Source organism: Coregonus lavaretus (assembly GCF_964263955.1).
Source record: "Coregonus lavaretus genome assembly, chromosome: 26".
NCBI classification, from domain to species: domain Eukaryota; kingdom Metazoa; phylum Chordata; class Actinopteri; order Salmoniformes; family Salmonidae; genus Coregonus; species Coregonus lavaretus.
In genome coordinates, this window is record NC_140013.1 from 20,707,524 (window position 1) to 20,728,371 (window position 20,848).

Below are 20,848 nucleotides of genomic sequence, written 5' to 3' on the forward strand. Positions count from 1 at the left end.
AAGTTCACAAATGTAAGAGGACTCCCATAGTATTTACACATTTGCAGAAATCCATTCAGGTGAATGGGTTCTAATGATCTAAAGTTACGCTGTTGCTACTGCCTGTAAACACACAATCCAGTTCGAAGGGAATGATGGCAGGCACGTGTAGCAAATAGCTTATTTGCATATAGGCCTACTATAGCTCTGATTGGCTATGGCACAGGTCTGCATAGACTCCAGTCCTGCACAAGTCCATGTTTTTTTTAGGTGTTATTTACTGCAGTGTCTATTAATTGTCCAAAAGCAAGGCCGCTTTCCCACTCTATATTGCTATAGAATTTTGACAAATGCCTTACTATACGTAATTCTCAAACATTCTATGAATTTTTTTAAACTTGAAAATGACCAGTTCTGATAAGTGCTCGCTTATCAGAATCTTATCATATTCCTGGGGGTGTATATTAACAGATTTTAATCATATTTAATGTTGCTAAAATGCTGTCAGTTCCACTTTAATGCTTAGCAGTACAATAAACAAACTCACATCTTGGTTCTCCTGGAACAGCACCATGTACTCAGAGAGGTGCTGTCTGATGAACTTCTTGATGATCTCCTGTTTGATGCGGGGGTCCAAGACGTTGGCCACCAGACAGGCATCCCTCAGAACATTACTGGGTCCCCCTGCTCTCTGGGGATATAGAATACACACACAAAATACCTTGGGTTAACACACATACAATTATAATATACATTACATTCATGATATAATGTATAGTCACACATACAATTGTTTAATTAAGCACATATAACACACAAGGCATTCATAGTACACAAATATTTCACCTTTGACCCCTGAGCGGGGAAGGCCTCTTCAAAGTCTGCCAGGATCTGAGTCCCCAGCTCGCTTTGGGCCGCTTTCACCCTGTGGATGACACAAACCGTGGAGAAACATTGAGAAAACATTGCCATCATGAAAGCTGGAGCTGGGTTTAGAGCTGGTGTAGCATAACTGTAGATATTTTCAGAATGAAACGGTTTCCCAGATGGTAGCTAGGTTGGGAGTGACCCACTGGTAAGTTGTGACTGACAGCTTTCGGGCCGTGGCAAAACTGGCATGACTTGGGCCAGTGGTTTTGTTTACTCATTGGGTCAGAGAAATTCCAGAAGTGTTTATTGGGTCACACAGTACAGCACATAGTTCCATGGTGGGAACCAGAACCACTGGCTTAACAGGAGAGGACACACAACCATGGTGAGAACTAGAACCACTGGCCTAATATGAAGAGTGAATCTGGTGTGGCATTTAGAGTCCAATCCTAGAGCAACAAGAAGAACCTTCCAGAATAAACAAGATGGATGCCATGCCACAGGGCGGGCAGTGGTGGCGCAGTGGTCTAAGGCACTGCATCGCAGTGCTAGCTGTGCCACTAGAGATCCTGGTTAGAATCCAGGCTCTGTCGTAGCCGGCCGCGACCGGGAGACCCATGCGACGGCGCACAATTGGCCCAGCGTCGTCCAGGGTAGGGGAGGGAATGGCCGGCAGGGATGTAGCTCAGTTGGTAGAGCATGGCGTTTGCAACGCCAGGGTTGTGGGTTCGATTCCCACTGGGGGCCAGTATGAAAAAAATATATTAAAAAATAATAATGAATGCACTCACTAACTGTAAGTCGCTCTGGATAAGAGCGTCTGCTAAATGACTAAAACGTAAATGTAATGCCCCTGACAATCAGTCAGACCCACGCTACAGCTGTCCCTCTGTCTGGTCATCCCTCAATATGTTTGCCAATTTCTTCTGAAGACTCAGTTCTGTATTTACCCCTTTCCAGATAACAAAGCAGTGGTGGTCAGAGAGTGTGTGGGTGGCTTTGATGAGCATTGGACACACAGACACACAACTCCGGATAAATATAAAGTGTATGGAAGAAAAAAACATTAAACGACACCTCCCTCCCACACACACAAACACACTTCCTTACTCTCCTAAATTCATGTTTTTATCATCCACTCGAAGGCAAACAGAGCAGATAGCACAGCTAGCTCCCCCGGCCAAAGGGACATAGGGACTAGCTGGGTTGAGGGCTGAACACAGACCTTACTCTGTAGTGACCTGGTATGGGGTCTGGACTAGTGCTTAACACACCCCAGAACTGTTCCTGTGGAGGAGAAAGAAGAGAGGAAAAAGGCCAAATCTTTCAATCACACACACAAGATCACACAAAGAAACACTCTCGCGCTCTCAAACACACTTTTCCTCTCTGGCACACACACACACAAAGACACTCTCTCAAACAAAGACACTCTCAAACACACCCAGCCAGAGGAAAGCACAGCCCAAGCCCTCAGTGGAAAAAATTTATGCATAAAGGAGTTCTATTCAGTGCATTTCCTTCCTGTGTATTTCAGCAGCCCGCAGCCTCCTCTCCTCAGTAAATATAAAACAGGATCTGATTCTGATGAGCACAACAGAATACCTCTGGGCTCTACAGGCCTGGCCTGGGCTGGCTGCAGCCTCTACAGTTTGGGAGAGCACCAAGAAAAAAAAACTGGAGTTAGGAATACAATAATGTCAGGAAAATTGACTGACTGGGAAATACAGTATGATGCATGCATGCAGTGGTTGGTTTGCAAGTTTGAGCTGTGTTTGTTTGAAATACTGAGTGTTTCCGTACAGTATTACTGGTACGGTGTTATGGTCAGTTAAGAAAGGGAATGTGTTGCCCGTGTTTGAGCATGGCGTGTGTGTGCATGTGCGGGGGTGTGTGCGTACATGCGTGTGTGAGTGCATGTGCGTGCATGTATGGTTACCTCTCTGAGAGCTGTCTGATCTGAGGGATGCCCATGTATTTGTGGAAGTGTTCCAGCACGTTGACCACCCCCTGTAGCAGGTTAGCCACCTCTCCATACTGCCTCTTCCTCGTCATGGCCCTGGGACACACACAGAACACATCACTGACAGTTCTAATTTGGAGTTCTGGCTAGTGCCTACACATACAAGCAGCCACTTCAACATTTAGTCAATGATATATGTGCCAAACTAAGAGAGACCCAGCACCTTGGCTTGAGGCAGTAACAGTGCACAATGGTTTCCAATGATCTTTTGTATTCCTTTCTATTTGCCAACTCCTAACTCGAGATGCACATACAGAGCTACATTTTCACACAAATCTTCCATTGACATCAATGCATGTATTACAAGAGTCACCCACAAATATTTAACTTAGGATTCATCCCTGTGTAACTTCTAGATCGGTGCTTTTCAACCTATGGGTCGCGGCCCACAGTTGGCCCTCCCCTCCACGCCCATAGGTGGCACTGTGAGTACCCACTCTAGAGAGTCCACGCCCCCGGCCAGCATGTGCAGGTGGTTGAGGGTGGTGATGGAGGTGGTCAGGTGACGCTTAGCATGGTCCAGCTGTTTGATGTCCCGCGTTATCTCCTTGACCTGAGAGATAGCGAGAGAGGGAGGGAGGGAGGGAGGGAGGGAGGGGTGGGTGGAGAAAAGTGTATAGGGAAGCGATAGAGGGGAAGAGGAGGGGATAGAGGTAGAGGAGTGGAGAGGAGATAGACAGAGACAAGGTGCAGAGAGAGAGTAATAAGACATCTGTTTGAGTTGAGACATAATTCCTACAACATACCCATTGAGGGAGGGGTTCCTCTCCATTGTTCCTCTTTACCCACCCAGCCCAGCGGCCTTCCTGTGACCCCCCCCCCCCTCCCCACACACACACGTTATGTTCTTCTATCCTTGTGGGGACCTAAAATTAATTTCCATTCAAAATCATATTTTCCCTAACCCTTACCATAACCCTAACCTTAAACCCAAATGCCTAATCACTAACCCTAATTGTAACCCTAACCCTGAACCTAACCCCTAAGCTTAAAATAGCCTTTGTCCTCATGGGGACGTGTGAAATGTCCCCACGGGGAGAATCTTCCTTCTTTTACTATCCTTATGGGGAATTTGGGGGATTTTAGGTCCGCACAAGGAGAGGAAGAACCAACCCACACACAGCAGGAGCATTACCTCCACTTATAATAACACTACAGTGTATGTCTCTACAGAATGTCAGAGTCTCCAGGGGGCACCCTCAGTCATACACACACACAGCAACACACACACACACCTACACAAACAGGGGCACCCTCAAGCTTTAGACAGGGTAGACAAGATGGCTCCTGTGGAGGAGTCTGGCTGTGTTTTGTTTGTTTACTCACCATTTGCTCAGATTTCTCAGCCTTGTCCTTAATCTCTTTGATTTTGCCGAAGAGCTGGCCGATGGCTACCTGAGCCTCCTCCAGTGCCTGGGAGGGAGAGAGATAAAGAAAGAAAGGAGAGAGAGAGACAGGTTTGAAAGAGGTAATTTAAGTACCAGCACTCTCTAAACAAGTTTACTTTCTGGTAGACATCTCTTTAGACATTGAGTGGGATGTAGCTGACATCTAGCACTAAGGCCAAGAGGGATTATTTTACATTTCTCTATCATCCCCTTAGCCTTGTCCCGGATCTGTTTGTTTGGCGTGACAATGGGCCATAGGAGTTGGCAAGACAGCAAAACAGATCTGGGACCAGGCTATTTAGTCTCTCCTTACAGCAGGCCAGAGGCTAGTGTTCATGTAAGAATTTGGATCTGGGTTTCAAGATTACAGGCTAATCAACCCCATCACTATATCTTGTTTAGTAGGAAGCACCAGGGACATTCTGGAGTCATGCTATTCTCCTCTCTTCCTCGTCAGGTCATATTTATAGGCGCCCCAGCAGGGGGATGGAACACCAAACAAAATGGCGTGATGAGAAACCAGAAGGAACGGCGTGGGGATGAGAAACCAGAAGGAACGGCGTGGGGATGAGAAACCAGAAGGAACGGCGTGGGGATGAGAAACCAGAAGGAACGGCGTGGGGATGAGAAACCAGAAGGAACGGCGTGGGGATGAGAAACCAGAAGGAACGGCGTGGGGATGAGAAACCAGAAGGAACGGCGTGGGGATGAGAAACCAGAAGGAACGGCGTGGGGATGAGAAACCTCTCCCACACTTTGCTCTCACATTCCAGTCGGTAAGAAGAGCGGTCTCTCCCTCCTGCCAGCAGCTGCACACAGAGAGAGATATCCTACTACCCATTCCCAACCCCATAGCCATGTATTTGAACCCCAACAACCCATGTTATAGACTGACTGGCTAGTGGAATAGAGGACCTGCTCATGACATGCGTTATCACATCGCTCAGAGAGGGGTGTCAAATAAAATGCAACTCTGGTCAAAATATGTACAGTATCTCAACAGAGTGGTGCTTTTTTCACTGAGAAGTAAACTAATTACTATCTAATGTTTCCCTTTTAGGCCACGCAGCTGGGCTTTGATGGTCTGAGCTGGGCTTTGGCACTGCCATCTGACGCCAGGGTAATTGGGGGTAGCTAGCCTAACACTGGCCCAGCGTGGTGTGTGTGTGTGTGTGTGGGGCTCTCCTCTCCTTCTCACAAAGATGGAATCCTAACAGCCGGCACCAGCTGCCTAAGGAATGTACCACTTTTACAAGGCTCTTCAAAAGTGGACGGACGAGGCAAACACACACATTCTCTCTCTTACTCATACACTCTCACACACAATCTGTGTTGTTGACAGCAGTGGATTACTTTTCGTCTCTGCAGGAAGCAGCATCTATTCTGTTTAGCGGCCTAGCATGATGACAGGGTCACAGAGCCAGACTCCCTGGGTGTGGACACATACACACTGGTAGACCCCTCAGGTAAACCAGCAGGCACGCAGGGCAGGCTCTGATAAACTACATGGTTACTATCTGTACCAGGAAAAAGCAAGGAAAGTCAGGAAGCTGAGAACCTTGGTTGGTCATGGCCAGGACCATCAACATACTTTGAATACTTTACAAAATGTCTCCTTTCCGCCTCACTTCCTTGAGCTTACCATTGACTGATCTATACCTGATTGAATAAGTGAAAGCAAGGTCTCAACCATAACTGCTTTCACCAACCCAACTCTCTCAGATCTGTGATTACCTCAGGGAGGAAGGATGATATTTTGATTCAAACAGGCCCCTAGAGACGAACGACATCTAACCACCTTAAGAACCCACCAGAATACTAATTCCATAACAGCCTGAGACCCAAACAACCAATACCAAAAACACACACACACAACCTACACACACGCTGAGTAGAGCCCATAGTCTGAAGACCCTGATAAAGAGTTGGACTGAGAAGCCACTCAGTGAGCCAGCTTTCCTGGCCTCTCTCCTCCTAACGTTCATTTCCTGTGTTTAGCCTTATCGCCCAAGTGTCTGAGCAAGGGAGTGGGTAGACCACAGCCCAGCACACGTCTGCCGGGCTGAGATCGCTATCTCTACTATGCCCCCATCCATCCCCTGTTCCAACCCAGTCCCAGACAGGGGAGAGGCCACATTTCAACCCTGCAGAAATAGAGCACTGCCTGCCACACAAGTGGACTCTATTTGGAGATTTTTTGAGGAGGGGAAGGCAGGGGGCGGTTAGAGAGGAGTTTCTTCCACTGACAGATATGAAGAGATGTGGATGTCCCCCACAATGACAAGTCACGCATTCCTCCTATCCATAGACCCTGTAGTTTACCCTAGGTCGTACATAGTAAATGAAGACCTTTTCAACATTCAATAAACAGTATACAAGGCATTCTTCATATGTACCAAGCTCTTATCAGACAAAACACACACATTTGTTTATAAAGCAAACAGGTGAGGCTACAATAAGTAGCCTATTCTCTGCACAACGTACTCCATAATAACAGGGATAGAAATATGTTAAGGTATATTACAGGATAGGGCAAAGCCATTGAGAATCCAGTATAAAGAGCTGGATGCTTGGTCCATAGAAATAGAACGAGCATTGATTTGTATGGGCATGTCCACTCTAGTCATTCTATTTCTGTGGTTGGGTGGGTCACTCGTGTGTCCAAATTACATGGTAACCATCACATTATCTCAGTGTTAAAGGATATGTTCATATTGTTTTGGGGAAAAGGCAACAGCAACACATCAACAGAAATGAACATCAGAGAATGAGAGAGGGAAAGAAAGAGAGAGATGAATGACAGCGGAAGAGAGTGACCGAGAGTTTTCCGTACTGCATATAATATATTGTTGTTGTGTTTGTGTATTTGTATGCTGAGGTCACAAAATGAATTTCCATGTAAATGGACAATAAAGTGAGAGACAAAGAAAAGACAGGAAGGGATACACAGCAGATGAAAGAGCAGAGAACCCAACTTGAAGCAGTAAACTACCCTTCCTGAGTTTAGATTAAATATTTATGTTATGTTTGCTTCTCAAGGAGGTTCTCATTCCATCTCAGTGTTCCTAATAAGTACATCCAGATGCCAGGAGCTACAGTAAGACATCTGCAAAACACACAAACACACACACACGTAAGACATGCACACACTCACGACATCCGCAGGCACGAGCACACACACAATAACCATAACCCATCCTCATGCCGGCCGGCCGGATCCCCACCCGCTGCCTCATTGACGACCATAAAGCCCCACAGCTGACCTGACCATTAGGGGACATCCAGCTGCGCATGGGAAAAGTACGGTGCATAGCTGAATAATGGCTATGGTGACTGAGCTATGCAAGCTCAATGCTGTTAACATTTTCTGGCATGAATGGCTAGGCTACGCGTAATTGATAACAAATGTTTGGTTTCTTAATAAGCCTCTCTCCCACTCCCATAATGCCCCACCCTCCCCCCAACACCGAGCCTCCGCCACTCACTGTCCCATACTGACTCCATGCACCAACAATAAACTTGTTGAGAACAATGAATCAACTTCCTCAGGGAATAAATAGTTTCCCTTTTTATTTTGTCTGCAAAGTTTCATAATCAATAATCAGGAGAACAATAGTATGTCTGAGAGCGACTTATTAATCACTTATAAATTGTTTACTGTGAGATTGTAAAGACAAGCAACTAGATTTGACTTAAATGGGATTTGGGCAGTTTAAACTGCAGTGAACCAGTGAGACATGTTTGGCCTTCTGTTACCATGACGATGGGCTGGCCAGACAAAACACTTGTAGCTGCTTTTGACAGCTGCTTAGTAAAAGAGCTGGCAACGACAACAAACCAGTCAGAACTGCTTAGACAAGAGAAGACTGAATGGAATGAATTTCCTGTGTGTGTGTGCGTGACTCTCATATGCACCCACACCCACATACACCCAAATTCTCCCACCTGCTCCAAATATCCCTGGCATTCTGATTCCATCTACCCCTTCCCTGGGGACTGGGCCTGGGCATCTAAAGCAGACATCTCCATCCTGCTCTGCTGATAGCTGCCAGTCTGCTGCCCCTACACACTAAATACAAGGGAAATCTTTCCAGCCCTTCTCCACCTCCATTCTTTGTTCTTCCCTCCATCCTTTCTCAACTTTTCTCAACCTTTGTCATTAGGAGCGCTCAATTAAGTAGGTGGGTTTGGCACCTTGGGACAAGCTATGCCAAACTAGTGCACCCAACCCAACGACTTTTTAAGTCCTTTTCTCCTCTCCTGTTCTTGCTCTCTCTCTCCATCTCTGGCTGTAATGAACACCTCTCCATCTTTCCATCTGCAGAAAGGATTACGAGACCAACAGACCAGAAACCCAACAGTACAGTGCCATGCTTGCCGTGCCTACCAACCCCATGGGTTAGTGGATTCTGTCCAGAACATTTCCAATAATCCAGTGGTAACAGAGCAGGACCGGACCACCATCCCAGAAACACGCAACAACAACACACACACACTGAAACAGCTCCCCCATCAGGTGTCACATTTCCCACAAAATCACAGTTCCCTGACAGAGCGAGGGTCTGCGTTAAATCAATGGTTTTTCCGACGTTCTCAGATGAGAAACGGCGGGACACCAAAACACAGGTCCAAATGTAACCCCTGAATAATGGAGGGGAATCTTTCCATGTAGGACAGCAGTAGTTCTAACAGTAGGGAACGGGATGGTTCTGACTCATCCTGTCCTTTTCCATGGCGTTAGTGAGGACAGAGAAACAGGAAAAGGAGCACCAACATATTTGTCTGGGTTAGGAGGAGTAATCCTTGGGGAAAAGGTTGCAAAACATCATCTCAGTTCACCAGTCTGTTGGAGGGATGAAGTGTGTGTGTGTGTGACACCTGCACACAGTCAGTCAGGGGCATGATCCAAGAACAACAGGTAGCCACACACTGAAGAGTAATCCCAGACTGTCCGCTCACTCACCTGTCTGCCATCCTGGCCCACGTTGGTCTGGCCTCTCACCACCGTCCTGATGTTGTCATCCAGACGACTGAAACACACACACACACACACACTCAATCAATAATATTCTGTCAAACAAATAAAAAATTGTAAACATTAATGTGAGGTCACTCACCGAATCTTCAGACGGATCTTGTTGACCACATCATCTATATTAGCCAGTGACTGTGGAAACACAGGGGTATCATGATTATGAATTGACCAAAATCTACTCCCCACACAAAACCAAGTTGTATGGACTGATTTGGAGGATGAAGGACCCTTTTCTAATGTTACAAAGGTACACAGGCATCAGGCACCATCTAGTGGGCATGTCAACATGATTATTACTTTCTACTTGGTCAATCAGACCTTTGTTTCGCTAGGCCATACACATTTCATAAAATTTTATTGAAAAGTGAGGCGAGCGAGTGAAAAAATAAAAATAAGTACACACTTTTAAAAATACTATAGCATCTTTATTTCGACACCTAGCGACCTAATCAAGAGATTTTAGCATCTTGGGAAGGCTAAAAGAGATTGTTCAGCCATAATCCGAGAGGAAGTTGTGCATCTCTTTATTGGAAGCTTGAGTACATTATTTTTGCTATGATCGTGCACATTTTCACATTCGTATGGCCTTACTTTTTTTTGCCTGGCTGACGAGACTCAAGTGGTAAACAGTGAGGGAGAGGCGTGACACTGGTCTGTTCACAGGAGTCCGTTTGTCGGTGCCATATTTGCGCAAAAATTGTCTTGAGCTTTGATTGGTTCTCTCAAACTTTTATTTCCCCCCTGGGGGGTTGAGACCTGGGGGATTTTCTCTGGGGGGTTGAAAACAACACATTTCACTGCACCTATGTGACATTTTTTATTTATTTGAATTAACCTCTCATTGTTTGGACTAGAAAATTCAACAGTTTTATTGGAAGGGGTTGGCGCTCAGGGCTGTGTGTGGCTGTCCATGGGTGTTTTAGTGAGAAAGACACAGAGAACCAATGAGGGAATTTGATTAATGCCACGGGCATGCCATGGGTGACCCGGGTTAGTGTTGACTGCAATCGGCTTGAACCGGGCTGCCTCCTGGGCGTGAGCCGCCCCCCATTCTAGTCAACGGCGAAGTCGGCTCAAATAAAAAATTACATAGGTTAAGCACGTGGAGTAATGAGAAGAATTATGTGTTTTCACATGCAAAAGCCATTGCTTTTGATAAAAATGCTTTACCTGCCTTACCAATGAAAAATAGGTCAAAAATGTGAACATTATTTGTATGGAAATAAGATGTATGTTTCTTAACGACGCATCATGCTGCCTTGTTGACAACATACGAGCAAGGCGCGCCTCCCTCAGCGACCCGGTTCAACAGAGGGCAGCTTAAACAAATACCCTCAATCAGTAAATCAACGCATCATGCCTACAACATCAAGGAGCTTTTCCAGACGAGATTCCCTATGAACACACCACTTCGATACAACTATGACCATAAGTGACTTTTTCGTAGCAGGTTAGGAGAACTTATGCAGCAGGTTAGGAGAATTAGGTCAATGTTAGGAAAAGGTTTAGTGTTAGTGAAAATGCTCTCCTAACCTGCAACGAAAAGTCACTTCCGGTTTTTAGGGAGTTCCTTTCCAGACTGCAGTCAGGAAGAGTTTGATGTCAGCCAGCTGCTAGACTATAACTCTTTCTCACCATGTAACAACATTAGGGCTGACCCCATTTAGTTGACCGGTCAATTGTTTGGTCGATAGGCTGTTGGTCGACCGAGAGTTCTTTAGTCGAGCAGTCCCAATGTATTTCTTTTTTTCATGGTGCACAAGACACCGGTCTGATTCCCGCCTGTCTCTGTGGTCTGATCCATTGCAAAGGCCACGGGGATGGCACAGTCCATCATTCTAAGACATGTGATACTTAAATTGTATATGGTTGTATTATGTACAAATAATTGAGCAACAGTAATAAATCGAATATTATTCTATAACAAATGTGCATCTCCCGCGTTGGATACGGTCGCTGTCCGCGGTTCTGAAACAATCTTCAATGCGCTGTATAATTGGTGCCTTTCCCTATGTTTCTATGTGCTAATAGCAACCAGCATATATTGGGATTGAGAACAATGCAGCGGAACCCTATTCGAACGGGATTAGTTTTACTGGGGGTGATCGGGTAATGTAATTATGTGCACAAGCACAAAACACCACATCTGTCATTTTAGTCCAGTCCGAATCTGCCATGTCAGTAATTTGTACATGGCAGGAGAGTAACAATTCCAGCCAGAATAACCTACTGTATTTTGGCAAACCCCAAGGTTCTCTGATAATACTAGTCCTGTGCGAATCGACATTCCTGTGTTTTGTGCGAAATGTCTGAGTTTTACAGGTGTTGCTCACGGTTTGAGCAAGAAAACAATAGCTGATTCGATAAATTGAACAAAGTGCTGCGCATAGCCTATATATGAAGGACCTACATGTATAATCTTTCACAGTGAATGCTTTTGTTAATATGTTTTGTACATATTAACTGAATATTGCCAAATGCATCAGTAAAACATATTGTGCCTATTTAATGTAACCCTTGCTGTTAAAAGATCGCAAAGCAGCATACAACTGACCTAAACGTTTGGAAATGATAAGATCACTTTCGCATCCAAAGTGCAAGTACATCTGAAGGCTGTGGGGCATTTAGGCAGTCTAGTGCGGATCACTAAAATATCTTAATGATTATGATCACACTTCCTCAATTCAAATATTATGGTGACACTATACCAAAGATGGTTTGGTATGGTTTAGAAACTTCGGAACCAAGCTCGAGTTATCAGTGTAGCCCTGTTATCGCCTGGAGTTGTTGAAATATCTAGAAAACACGCCTAGAAAACAACCTAAAGGCTTCTGTCATAACTGTCAATTTATAAAAAATAAAAAATAAAAAGAGTGACGGGGGCAGTTTGTAAAAAATAAAAACTAATCCCGTCTGAATTGTCCTCTGGAATAACCGACATAATTACATAACCAACGTTCTCTAGTAATACTAGTCCCGTTCGAATAGGGCTTAGCCTAAATGTCTAAGAAAATTGAGGAGCGAGATTATAGACCCAACTTCATTAGGTCTATAATCAATAGCCAAAATGTTAAATGTGCCTGGTTTTATAAATCATCCATATACAGTACCAGTCAAAAGTTTGGACACACCTACTCATTCCATTTTTTTTTATTTTTTTTTTTACTATTTTCTACATTGTAGAATAAAGACATCAAACACATATGGAATCATGTAGTAACCAAAAACAGTGTTAAACAAATCAAAATATATTTTAGATTTTAGATTCTTCAAAGTAGCCACCCTTTGCCTTGAAAGCTTTGCACACTTGGTATTCTCTCAACCAGCTTCATGAGGTAATCACCTGGAATGGATTTCAGTTAACAGGTGTGCATTCTTAAAAGTTAATTTTATCTTAATGCGTTTGAGCCAATCAGTTGTGTTGTGACAAGGCAGGGTTGGTATACAGAAGATAGCCCTATTTGGTAAAAGACCAAGTCCATATTATGGCAAGAACAACTCAAATAAGCAAAGAGAAATGACAGTCCATCATTACATTTACATTTACGTCATTTAGCAGACGCTCTTATCCAGAGCGACTTACAAATTGGACATCATTACTTTAAGACATGAAGGTCAGTCAATACGGAACATTTCAAGAACTTTGAAAGTTTCTTCAAGTGCAGTCGCAAAAACCATCAAGCGCTATGATGAAACTGGCTCTCACGAGGACCGCCACAGGAAAGAAGACCCAGAGTTACCTCTGCTGCAGAGGATACGTTTATTAGAGTTACCAGCCTCAGAAATTGCAGCCCAAATAAATGCTTCACAGAGTTCAAGTAACAGACACATCTCAACATCAACTGTTCAGAGGAGACTGTGTGAATCAGGCCTTCATGGTCGAATTGCTGCAAAGAGACTTGCTTGGACCAAGAAACACGAGCAATGGACATTAGACCGGTGGAATTCTGTCCTTTGGTCTGATGAGTCCACATTTGACATTTTTGGTTCCAACCGCCGTGTCTTTGTGAGATGCAGAGTATGTGAACGGATGAACTCTGCATGTGTGGTTCCCACCGTGAAGCATGGAGGAGGTGGTGTGATGGTGCTTTGTTGGTGACACTGTCTGTGATTTATTTAGAATTCAAGGCACACTTTACCAGCATGGCTACCACAGCATTTTGCAGCAATACGCCATCCCATCTGGTTTGCACTTAGTGTGACTATCATTTGTTTTTCAACAGGACAATGACCCAACATACCTCCAGGCTGTGTAAGGGCTATTTGACTAAGAAGGAGAGTGATGGAGTGCTGCATCAGATTACCTGGCCTCCACAATCACCCGACCTCAACCCAATTGAGATGGTTTGTGATGAGTTGGACCGCAGAGTGAAGGAAAAGCAGCCAACAAGTGCTCTGCATATGTGGGAACTCCTTCAAGACCGTTGGAATAGCATTCCAGGTGAAGCTGGTTGAGAGAATGCCAAGAGTGTGCAAAGCTGTCAACAAGGCAAAGGGTGGCTACTTTGAAGAATCTCAAATATAAAATATATTTTGATTTTTTTAACACTTTTTTGGTTACTACATGATTCCATATGTGTTATTTCATAGTTTTGATGTCTTCACTATTATTCTACAATGTAGAAAATAGTAAAAATAAAGAAAAACCCTTGAATGAGTAGGTGTCTCCAAACTTTTGGCTGGTACTGTATATCTAAAGAAATAAGACAGATATTGCTTCTGTTGCCTGTTTGAGTGTTTGTTTAATAGCCTACTGATTCCATGAGCACCAAGCCTCATGCAACGGCAAAATGTCGGATAAAGCAATTTCACAGATTTGGCTGTTTTTAATCTTTGCTATGCTGTAATAAAGGCTTTACAATAGTTTTTCGTTAGAACAGACTGGTATTACTTAATTTATTTAGTGTGGTTTACACTTACAAACAGGCAGAAAAATAATTTTGTAATGTAACAGCACCTGTTTGTCACAAATAATATGCACGCAGCACTTGCTCCTATACCCTGCTTTTTCTTGATCGCCTTCTTACTGTTATTATTACAATTATTACTATGATCATTATTATAATAATAAGTAATGTAGTTATCATTAGTAGGCTTTGTATAGTAGCCTTGTATAACCACCATTGAGCTGTAGGCCTACAGAGCATTCGGAAAGTATTCAGACCCCTTGACTTTATCCACTTTGTTACATTACAGCCTTATTCAAAAATTGATTACATTTTCTCATCAATCTACAAACAATACCCCATAATGACAAAGCAAAAACAGAAACATTTTCTAGAAAATTTTGCAAATGTATTTAATAAAAAAAACGGAAATATTACATTTACATAAGTATTCAGCTCCTTTGGCAGCGATTACAGCCTCAAGTCTTCTTGGGTATAACGCTACAAGCTTGGTACGCCTGTATCTGGCACACATTCTTCTCTGCAGATCCTCTAAAGCTCTGTCAGATTGGATGGAGCATTGTGGCAGAGCTATTTTAAGGTCTATCCAGAGATGTTAAATCGGGTTCAAGTCTGGGCTCTGGCTGGGCCACTCAAGGACATTCAGAGACTTGTCCCGAAGCCACTCCTGCGTTGTCTCTGCTGTGTGCTTAGGGTTGTTGTCTTGTTGGAAGGTGAACCTTCTCCCCAGTCGGAGGTCCTGAGCGCTCTGGAGCAGGTTTTCATCAAGGATGTCTCTGTTCATCTTTCCCTCAATCCTCACTAGCCTCCCAGTCCCTGCCGCTGAAAAACATCCCCACAGCATGATGTTGCCACCACCATGCTTCACCGTAGGGATGGTGCCAGGTTTCCTCCAGACGTGACGCTTGGCATTCAGGCCAAAGAGTTCAATTTTGGTTTCATCAGACCAGAGAATCTTGTTTCTCATGGTCTGAGAGTCCTTTAGGTGCCTTTTGGCAAACTCCAAGCGGGCTGCCATGTGCCTTTTACTGAGGAGTGGCTTCCGTCTGGCCACTCTACCATAAAGGCCTGATTGGTGGAGTGCTGCAGAGATGGTTGTCTTCTGGAAGGTTCTCCCATCTCCACAGAGGAACTCTGGAGCTCTGTCAGAGTGACCATCGGGTTCTTGGTGACCTCCCTGACCAAGGCTCTTCTCCCCCGATTGCTCAGTTTGGCCGGGCGGCCAGCTCTAGGAAAAGTCTTGGTGGTTCCAAACTTCTTCCATTTAAGAATGATGGAGGCCACTGTGTTCTTGGGGACCTTCAATGCTGCAGAATTTTTTTAGTACCCTTCCCCAGATCTGTGCCTCAACATAATGCTGTCTCGGAGCTCTACGGACAATTCCTTAGACCTCATGGCTTGGTTTGTGCTCTGACATGCACCGTCAACTGTGGGACCTTATATAGACAGGTGTGTGCCTTTCCAAATCATGTCCAATCAATTTAAATTATAACAGGTGGACTAAAATCAAGTTGTAGAAACATCAAGGATGATCAATGGAAACAGGATGCACTTGTGCTCAATTTCGAGTCTCATAGCAAAGGGTCTGAATATTTATGTAAATGTCATATATATATATTTTTGTATACATTCGCAAACATTTCTAAAAACCAGTTTTCACTTTGTCATTATGGGATATTGTGTGTGGGTTGAAGAGGGGGGGAAAAACAATTTAATCAATTTTAGAATAAGGCTGTAACGTAACAAAATGTTGAAAAAAGTGAAGGGGTCTGAATACTTTCCGAATGCACTGTATATGTGTGACTATACATTATATAATGTATGTAATGTATATTATAATTGTACGCCAACGTCTTGGACCCCCGCATCAAACAGGAGATCATCAAGAAGTTCATCAGACAGCACCTCTCTGAGTACATGGTGCTGTTCCAGGAGAACTAGGATATGGTCATTTTCACGTTTTCATAAATTCATAGAATGTTTGAGAATTACGTATAGTAAGGCATTTGTGAAAACTCTATAGCATTCTAAAGCGGCCATGGGTTTGGACAATTAATAGACACTGCAGTAAATAAAACCTAATAAAAACATTGGTCTTGTCTTGTCCAGGACCGGAGTCTATGCAGACCGGTGCGCCATCGCCAATCAGAGCTACAGTAGGCCTATATGCAAATAAGCCATTTGCCACAAGTGCCTGCCATCATTCACTTTGAACTGGATTGTGTGTTTACAGGCAGTAGCAACTCTCGGTCGACCTATATTTGTTTTAGTCGGGGACAGCCCTAAACAACATAGGTATGAAATGATATAGCTTAGGAACTCAGAAGTATCCAAGACGAGAGCCTTGGTGTAATATAAAGGGACTTTAGTTTCTGTGAAGTGAAGGACTCCAGTCTTACCTGCTCAGTGGGAAACAATGTATTGATGTATTCCACAGCATTAAAATCTGCTCTGTCCAATGGGTCTTGACTGGGGAAAACCTAAGGCATATAAATATGACTCAATAAATACATGTTGTTGGTTCTTCCTTGCTTAACAGCTAGCCTATACAGTGGTTAATAGCTAGAAATACAAAACTTCACACAGACAATTTGATGACTGTTGAAATGTATTGAAAATAACTGATCTAGCTATACGCAAAGTTCACTAAAACAGCTGACAAGCCTAGTGTAGCTAGCTAGCTAACTAGGATAACAACACATCTAACGTTAGCTATCATAGGTAGCAAGCTAACGTTAGGTAAACTAGCTATCTAGCTCATGCCTGAATACAGACTACCATTTTCCTTGTCGATAAGAAACTATCCTTCTTAGCACGATTACCTGCTCGATGGCCAACTGCACCTCTGGAGTAAGGTGCAAAATAGCCTCCAAATCCTCCGCAAATTCCAATTCTTCCTCCTCCATCATCATGAACAGCTAACGTTAGCTAGCTACCGCAGAAAGCAGAGCCAAGTCACTTTCGTCTTCTTCTGTGGATTTTACATGGCGATTGGCAACCAACTTTAAAGTGCATTACCGCCACCAACTGGACTGGAGTGTGGACCAGAGACAGGGAAGATATAAATCCTATCCAATATTCTCGTCTCCTTAAGGAAACGAAATACTACATACCCTGAAGATTTCCCCAGAAGGGCACTTCATCTTGGCTCTTCAACCCCATTACTCAAATCTAATAACAATCGCTCCCTTTCCCTTCCATATTTCTGGCACTGAAATAGAACGTGTTCCACTGTCTCCATCTCCTCCTGACAATGATCACACCTCCTAGTCGGATGTTTCCCCACCAATTTCTATGTACTATTGAGCCTTATGATTACATTTTCATCCCTTGTCTCTCGGCCTGAGGACCTCGCTGCTCCCACCTTTTCCTGAATCTTATACAGGTGTCTTCCCTTTCCCACCCTTATCCACAAATATTTCCTTTTGTTTTTAACCTGTTTTTATCAACCCCTTAGCTTCTGCTTTACTGATTGACAATTCCATTTCAACATTAGGACGTTTAAGAGCCTGCTTGGTGATAACATCCACATCCTAATTTCCCTCTACTCCCACATATGCCTAGGCAGCTACTCTTATTTCTCACATTTTACATTTTAGTCATTTAGCAGACGCTCTTATCCAGAGCAACTTACAGTTAGTGAGTGCATACATTTTTTCATACTGGCCCCCCGGGGGAATCGAACCCACAACCCTGGCGTTGCAAACGCCATGCTCTACCAACTGAGCTACACAGGGCCACCTGAACCATAGCATATGGGGCATAGGTCTATTGTGTATTGAACAAATGTGTTATAGACTACCATTAATCCAAATGACTTTACCATAAAGACTTCCAAAGGCAATGAAGACATGTCATAGAATAGTCGTTTTATTCTTAAGAGTCAAAAAGCTACAGATTACACAGAACACCCAGTAGTTTTCGAACATATATTTACATTTTAGTCATTTAGCAGACGCTCTTATCCAGAGCGAGTGCATACATTTTTCATACTATATACAGTGGGGAGAACAAGTATTTGATACACTGCCGATTTTGCAGGTTTTCCTACTTACAAAGCATGTAGAGGTCTGTCATTTTTATCATAGGTACACTTCAACTGTGAGAGACAAAAATCCAGAAAATCACATTGTATGATTTTTAAGTAATTAATTTGCATTTTATTGCATGACATAAGTATTTGATCACCTACCAACCAGTAAGAATTCCAGCTCTCACAGACCTGTTAGTTTTTCTTTAAGAAGCCCTCCTGTTCTCCACTCATTATCTGTATTAACTGCACCTGTTTGAACTCGTTACCTGTATAAAAGACACCTGTCCACACACTCAATCAAACAGACTCCAACCTCTCCACAATGGCCAAGACCAGAGAGCTGTGTAAGGACATCAGGGATAAAATTGTAGACCTGCACAAGGCTGGGATGAGCTACAGGACAATAGGCAAGCAGCTTGGTGAGAAGGCAACAACTGTTGGCGCAATTATTAGAAAATGGAAGAAGTTCAAGATGACGGTCAATCACCCTCGGTCTGGGGCTCCATGCAAGATCTCACCTTGTGGGGCATCAATGATCATGAGGAAGGTGAGGGATCAGCCCAGAACTACACGGCAGGACCTGGTCAATGACCTGAAGAGAGCTGGGACCACAGTCTCAAAGAAAACCATTAGTAACACACTACGCCGTCATGGATTAAAATCCTGCAGCGCGTGCAAGGTCCCCCTGCTCAAACCAGCGCATGTCCAGGCCCGTCTGAAGTTTGCCAATGACCATCTGGATGATCCAGAGGAGGAATGGGAGAAGGTCATGTGGTCTGATGAGACAAAAATAGAGCTTTTTGGTCTAAACTCCACTCGCCGTGTTTGGAGGAAGAAGAAGGATGAGTACAACCCCAAGAACACCATCCCAACCGTGAAGCATGGAGGTGGAAACATCATTCTTTGGGGATGCTTTTCTGCTAAGGGGACAGGACAACTGCACCGTATTGAGGGGAGGATGGATGGGGCCATGTATCGCGAGATCTTGGCCAACAACCTCCTTCCCTCAGTAAGAGCATTGAAGATGGGTCGTGGCTGGGTCTTCCAGCATGACAACGACCCGAAACACACAGCCAGGGCAACTAAGGAGTGGCTCCGTAAGAAGCATCTCAAGGTCCTGGAGTGGCCTAGCCAGTCTCCAGACCTGAACCCAATAGAACATCTTTGGAGGGAGCTGAAAGTCTGTATTGCCCAGCGACAGCCCCGAAACCTGAAGGATCTGGAGAAGGTCTGTATGGAGGAGTGGGCCAAAATCCCTGCTGCAGTGTGTGCAAACCTGGTCAAGACCTACAGGAATCATATGATCTCTGTAATTGCAAACAAAGGTTTCTGTACCAAATATTAAGTTCTGCTTTTCTGATGTATCAAATACGTATGTCATGCAATAAAATGCAAATGATTTACTTAAAAATCATACAATGTGATTTTCTGGATTTTTGTTTTAGATTCCGTCTCTCACAGTTGAAGTGTACCTATGATAAAAATTACAGACCTCTACATGCTTTGTAAGTAGGAAAACCTGCAAAATCAGCAGTGTATCAAATACTTGTTCTCCCCACTGTATGCCTGAGACCAACCATTTACACAGCACTGTGAAAATATTTATTACTGTTAACAAGGTAAATGGCAAATTAATCTATACCCAAGTAAGAGGAATACCAATCAGGACTACCTCAGTAACATCATTCTGAGCACAAGGCATCAGCTGCTTAGAGGAATGAAATGTATGAATATTTTCACAATTATATGCTGATTAAAAATAATGATAAGTGCAACATTAAAAATAAACTTTGCATCTGTCAGTGGGTGCTGTAGGTGGGTGTGGTGCAGGAATCAGGCGCAGGACGCAGAAAATTAGTCTAAAAGACTTTAGTGAAAGCACACTCAATACACGAGCCAAAAAGCCCGGAGGCGAGAAAATACACACACAGGCGTAAACCAAAAGGCGCACTAACATGTGCGAAACTACCCTCCTAAACAGAGGAGGAAAACCACGAAGAGCAAACGGGCAACAGTAGCGCACAAACACGACAGCGAAACAATCACACACAACACCTGCCAAACACAACGAGAACTTATAGGACACTAATTAGAGCTAAACGAAAACAGGTGTACAACATAAAGACAAAACCAAACGAACATAGAAACATTCAACGGTGGCAGCTAGTACTCCGGAGACGACGACCGCCGAAGCCTGCCCGAGCAAGGAAGAGAGGCAGCCTCGGCCGAAACCGTGACAGCATCCCAATATCTGTATTCAAATAAGCCTTGTGCATCAAAGTTCACGTACAGTATAGGCCTATGGATGTCTTTCCATTCAGTAATATAAGTGAAGAAAAAGGCTATTCAATACTTTGAATATTTTGTGTGCAGAAAGAAGTTTAAAAAATAATTTGAACAATAGAAAATATTGTCCGTTCTTTCGGAAAAGAGAGCTATCTAACTGTGCACCACAAAAGATAAAGAAGTATAAGAAATAAGATGGTATTATTTCAAATAATATCTTGCTTGGATGATCCTCTTGCACACATGTAAAAGTTATGGGTAAGAATGCTAAGAACAAACCGTATGAATCAAACTAAATACCATTGCAAGCAGTAAAAGAACATACAG

At 43.7% G+C, this 20,848-nt stretch overlaps 1 protein-coding gene across 1 annotated transcript in view; it reads right to left on the reverse strand.

Moving 5' to 3' along the window:
• LOC311101863 (vacuolar protein sorting-associated protein 53 homolog) overlaps positions 1 to 17,148 on the reverse strand; it is a 39,614-nt gene extending 22,466 nt beyond the window's left edge. Inside the window, exons 1-9 of the mRNA XM_084143088.1 lie at positions 17,025 to 17,148; positions 16,602 to 16,682; positions 9,378 to 9,427; positions 9,224 to 9,290; positions 4,199 to 4,285; positions 3,310 to 3,425; positions 2,789 to 2,908; positions 826 to 904; positions 527 to 670 (exon numbers count right to left, since the gene is read on the reverse strand). Of these exons, the coding sequence (XP_083999214.1) occupies positions 527 to 670; positions 826 to 904; positions 2,789 to 2,908; positions 3,310 to 3,425; positions 4,199 to 4,285; positions 9,224 to 9,290; positions 9,378 to 9,427; positions 16,602 to 16,682; positions 17,025 to 17,114 (834 nt within the window). The 5' untranslated portion in view covers positions 17,115 to 17,148. The remainder of the gene's footprint in view (positions 1 to 526; positions 671 to 825; positions 905 to 2,788; positions 2,909 to 3,309; positions 3,426 to 4,198; positions 4,286 to 9,223; positions 9,291 to 9,377; positions 9,428 to 16,601; positions 16,683 to 17,024) is intronic.
• Between the last annotated feature and the right edge of the window lie 3,700 nt (positions 17,149 to 20,848).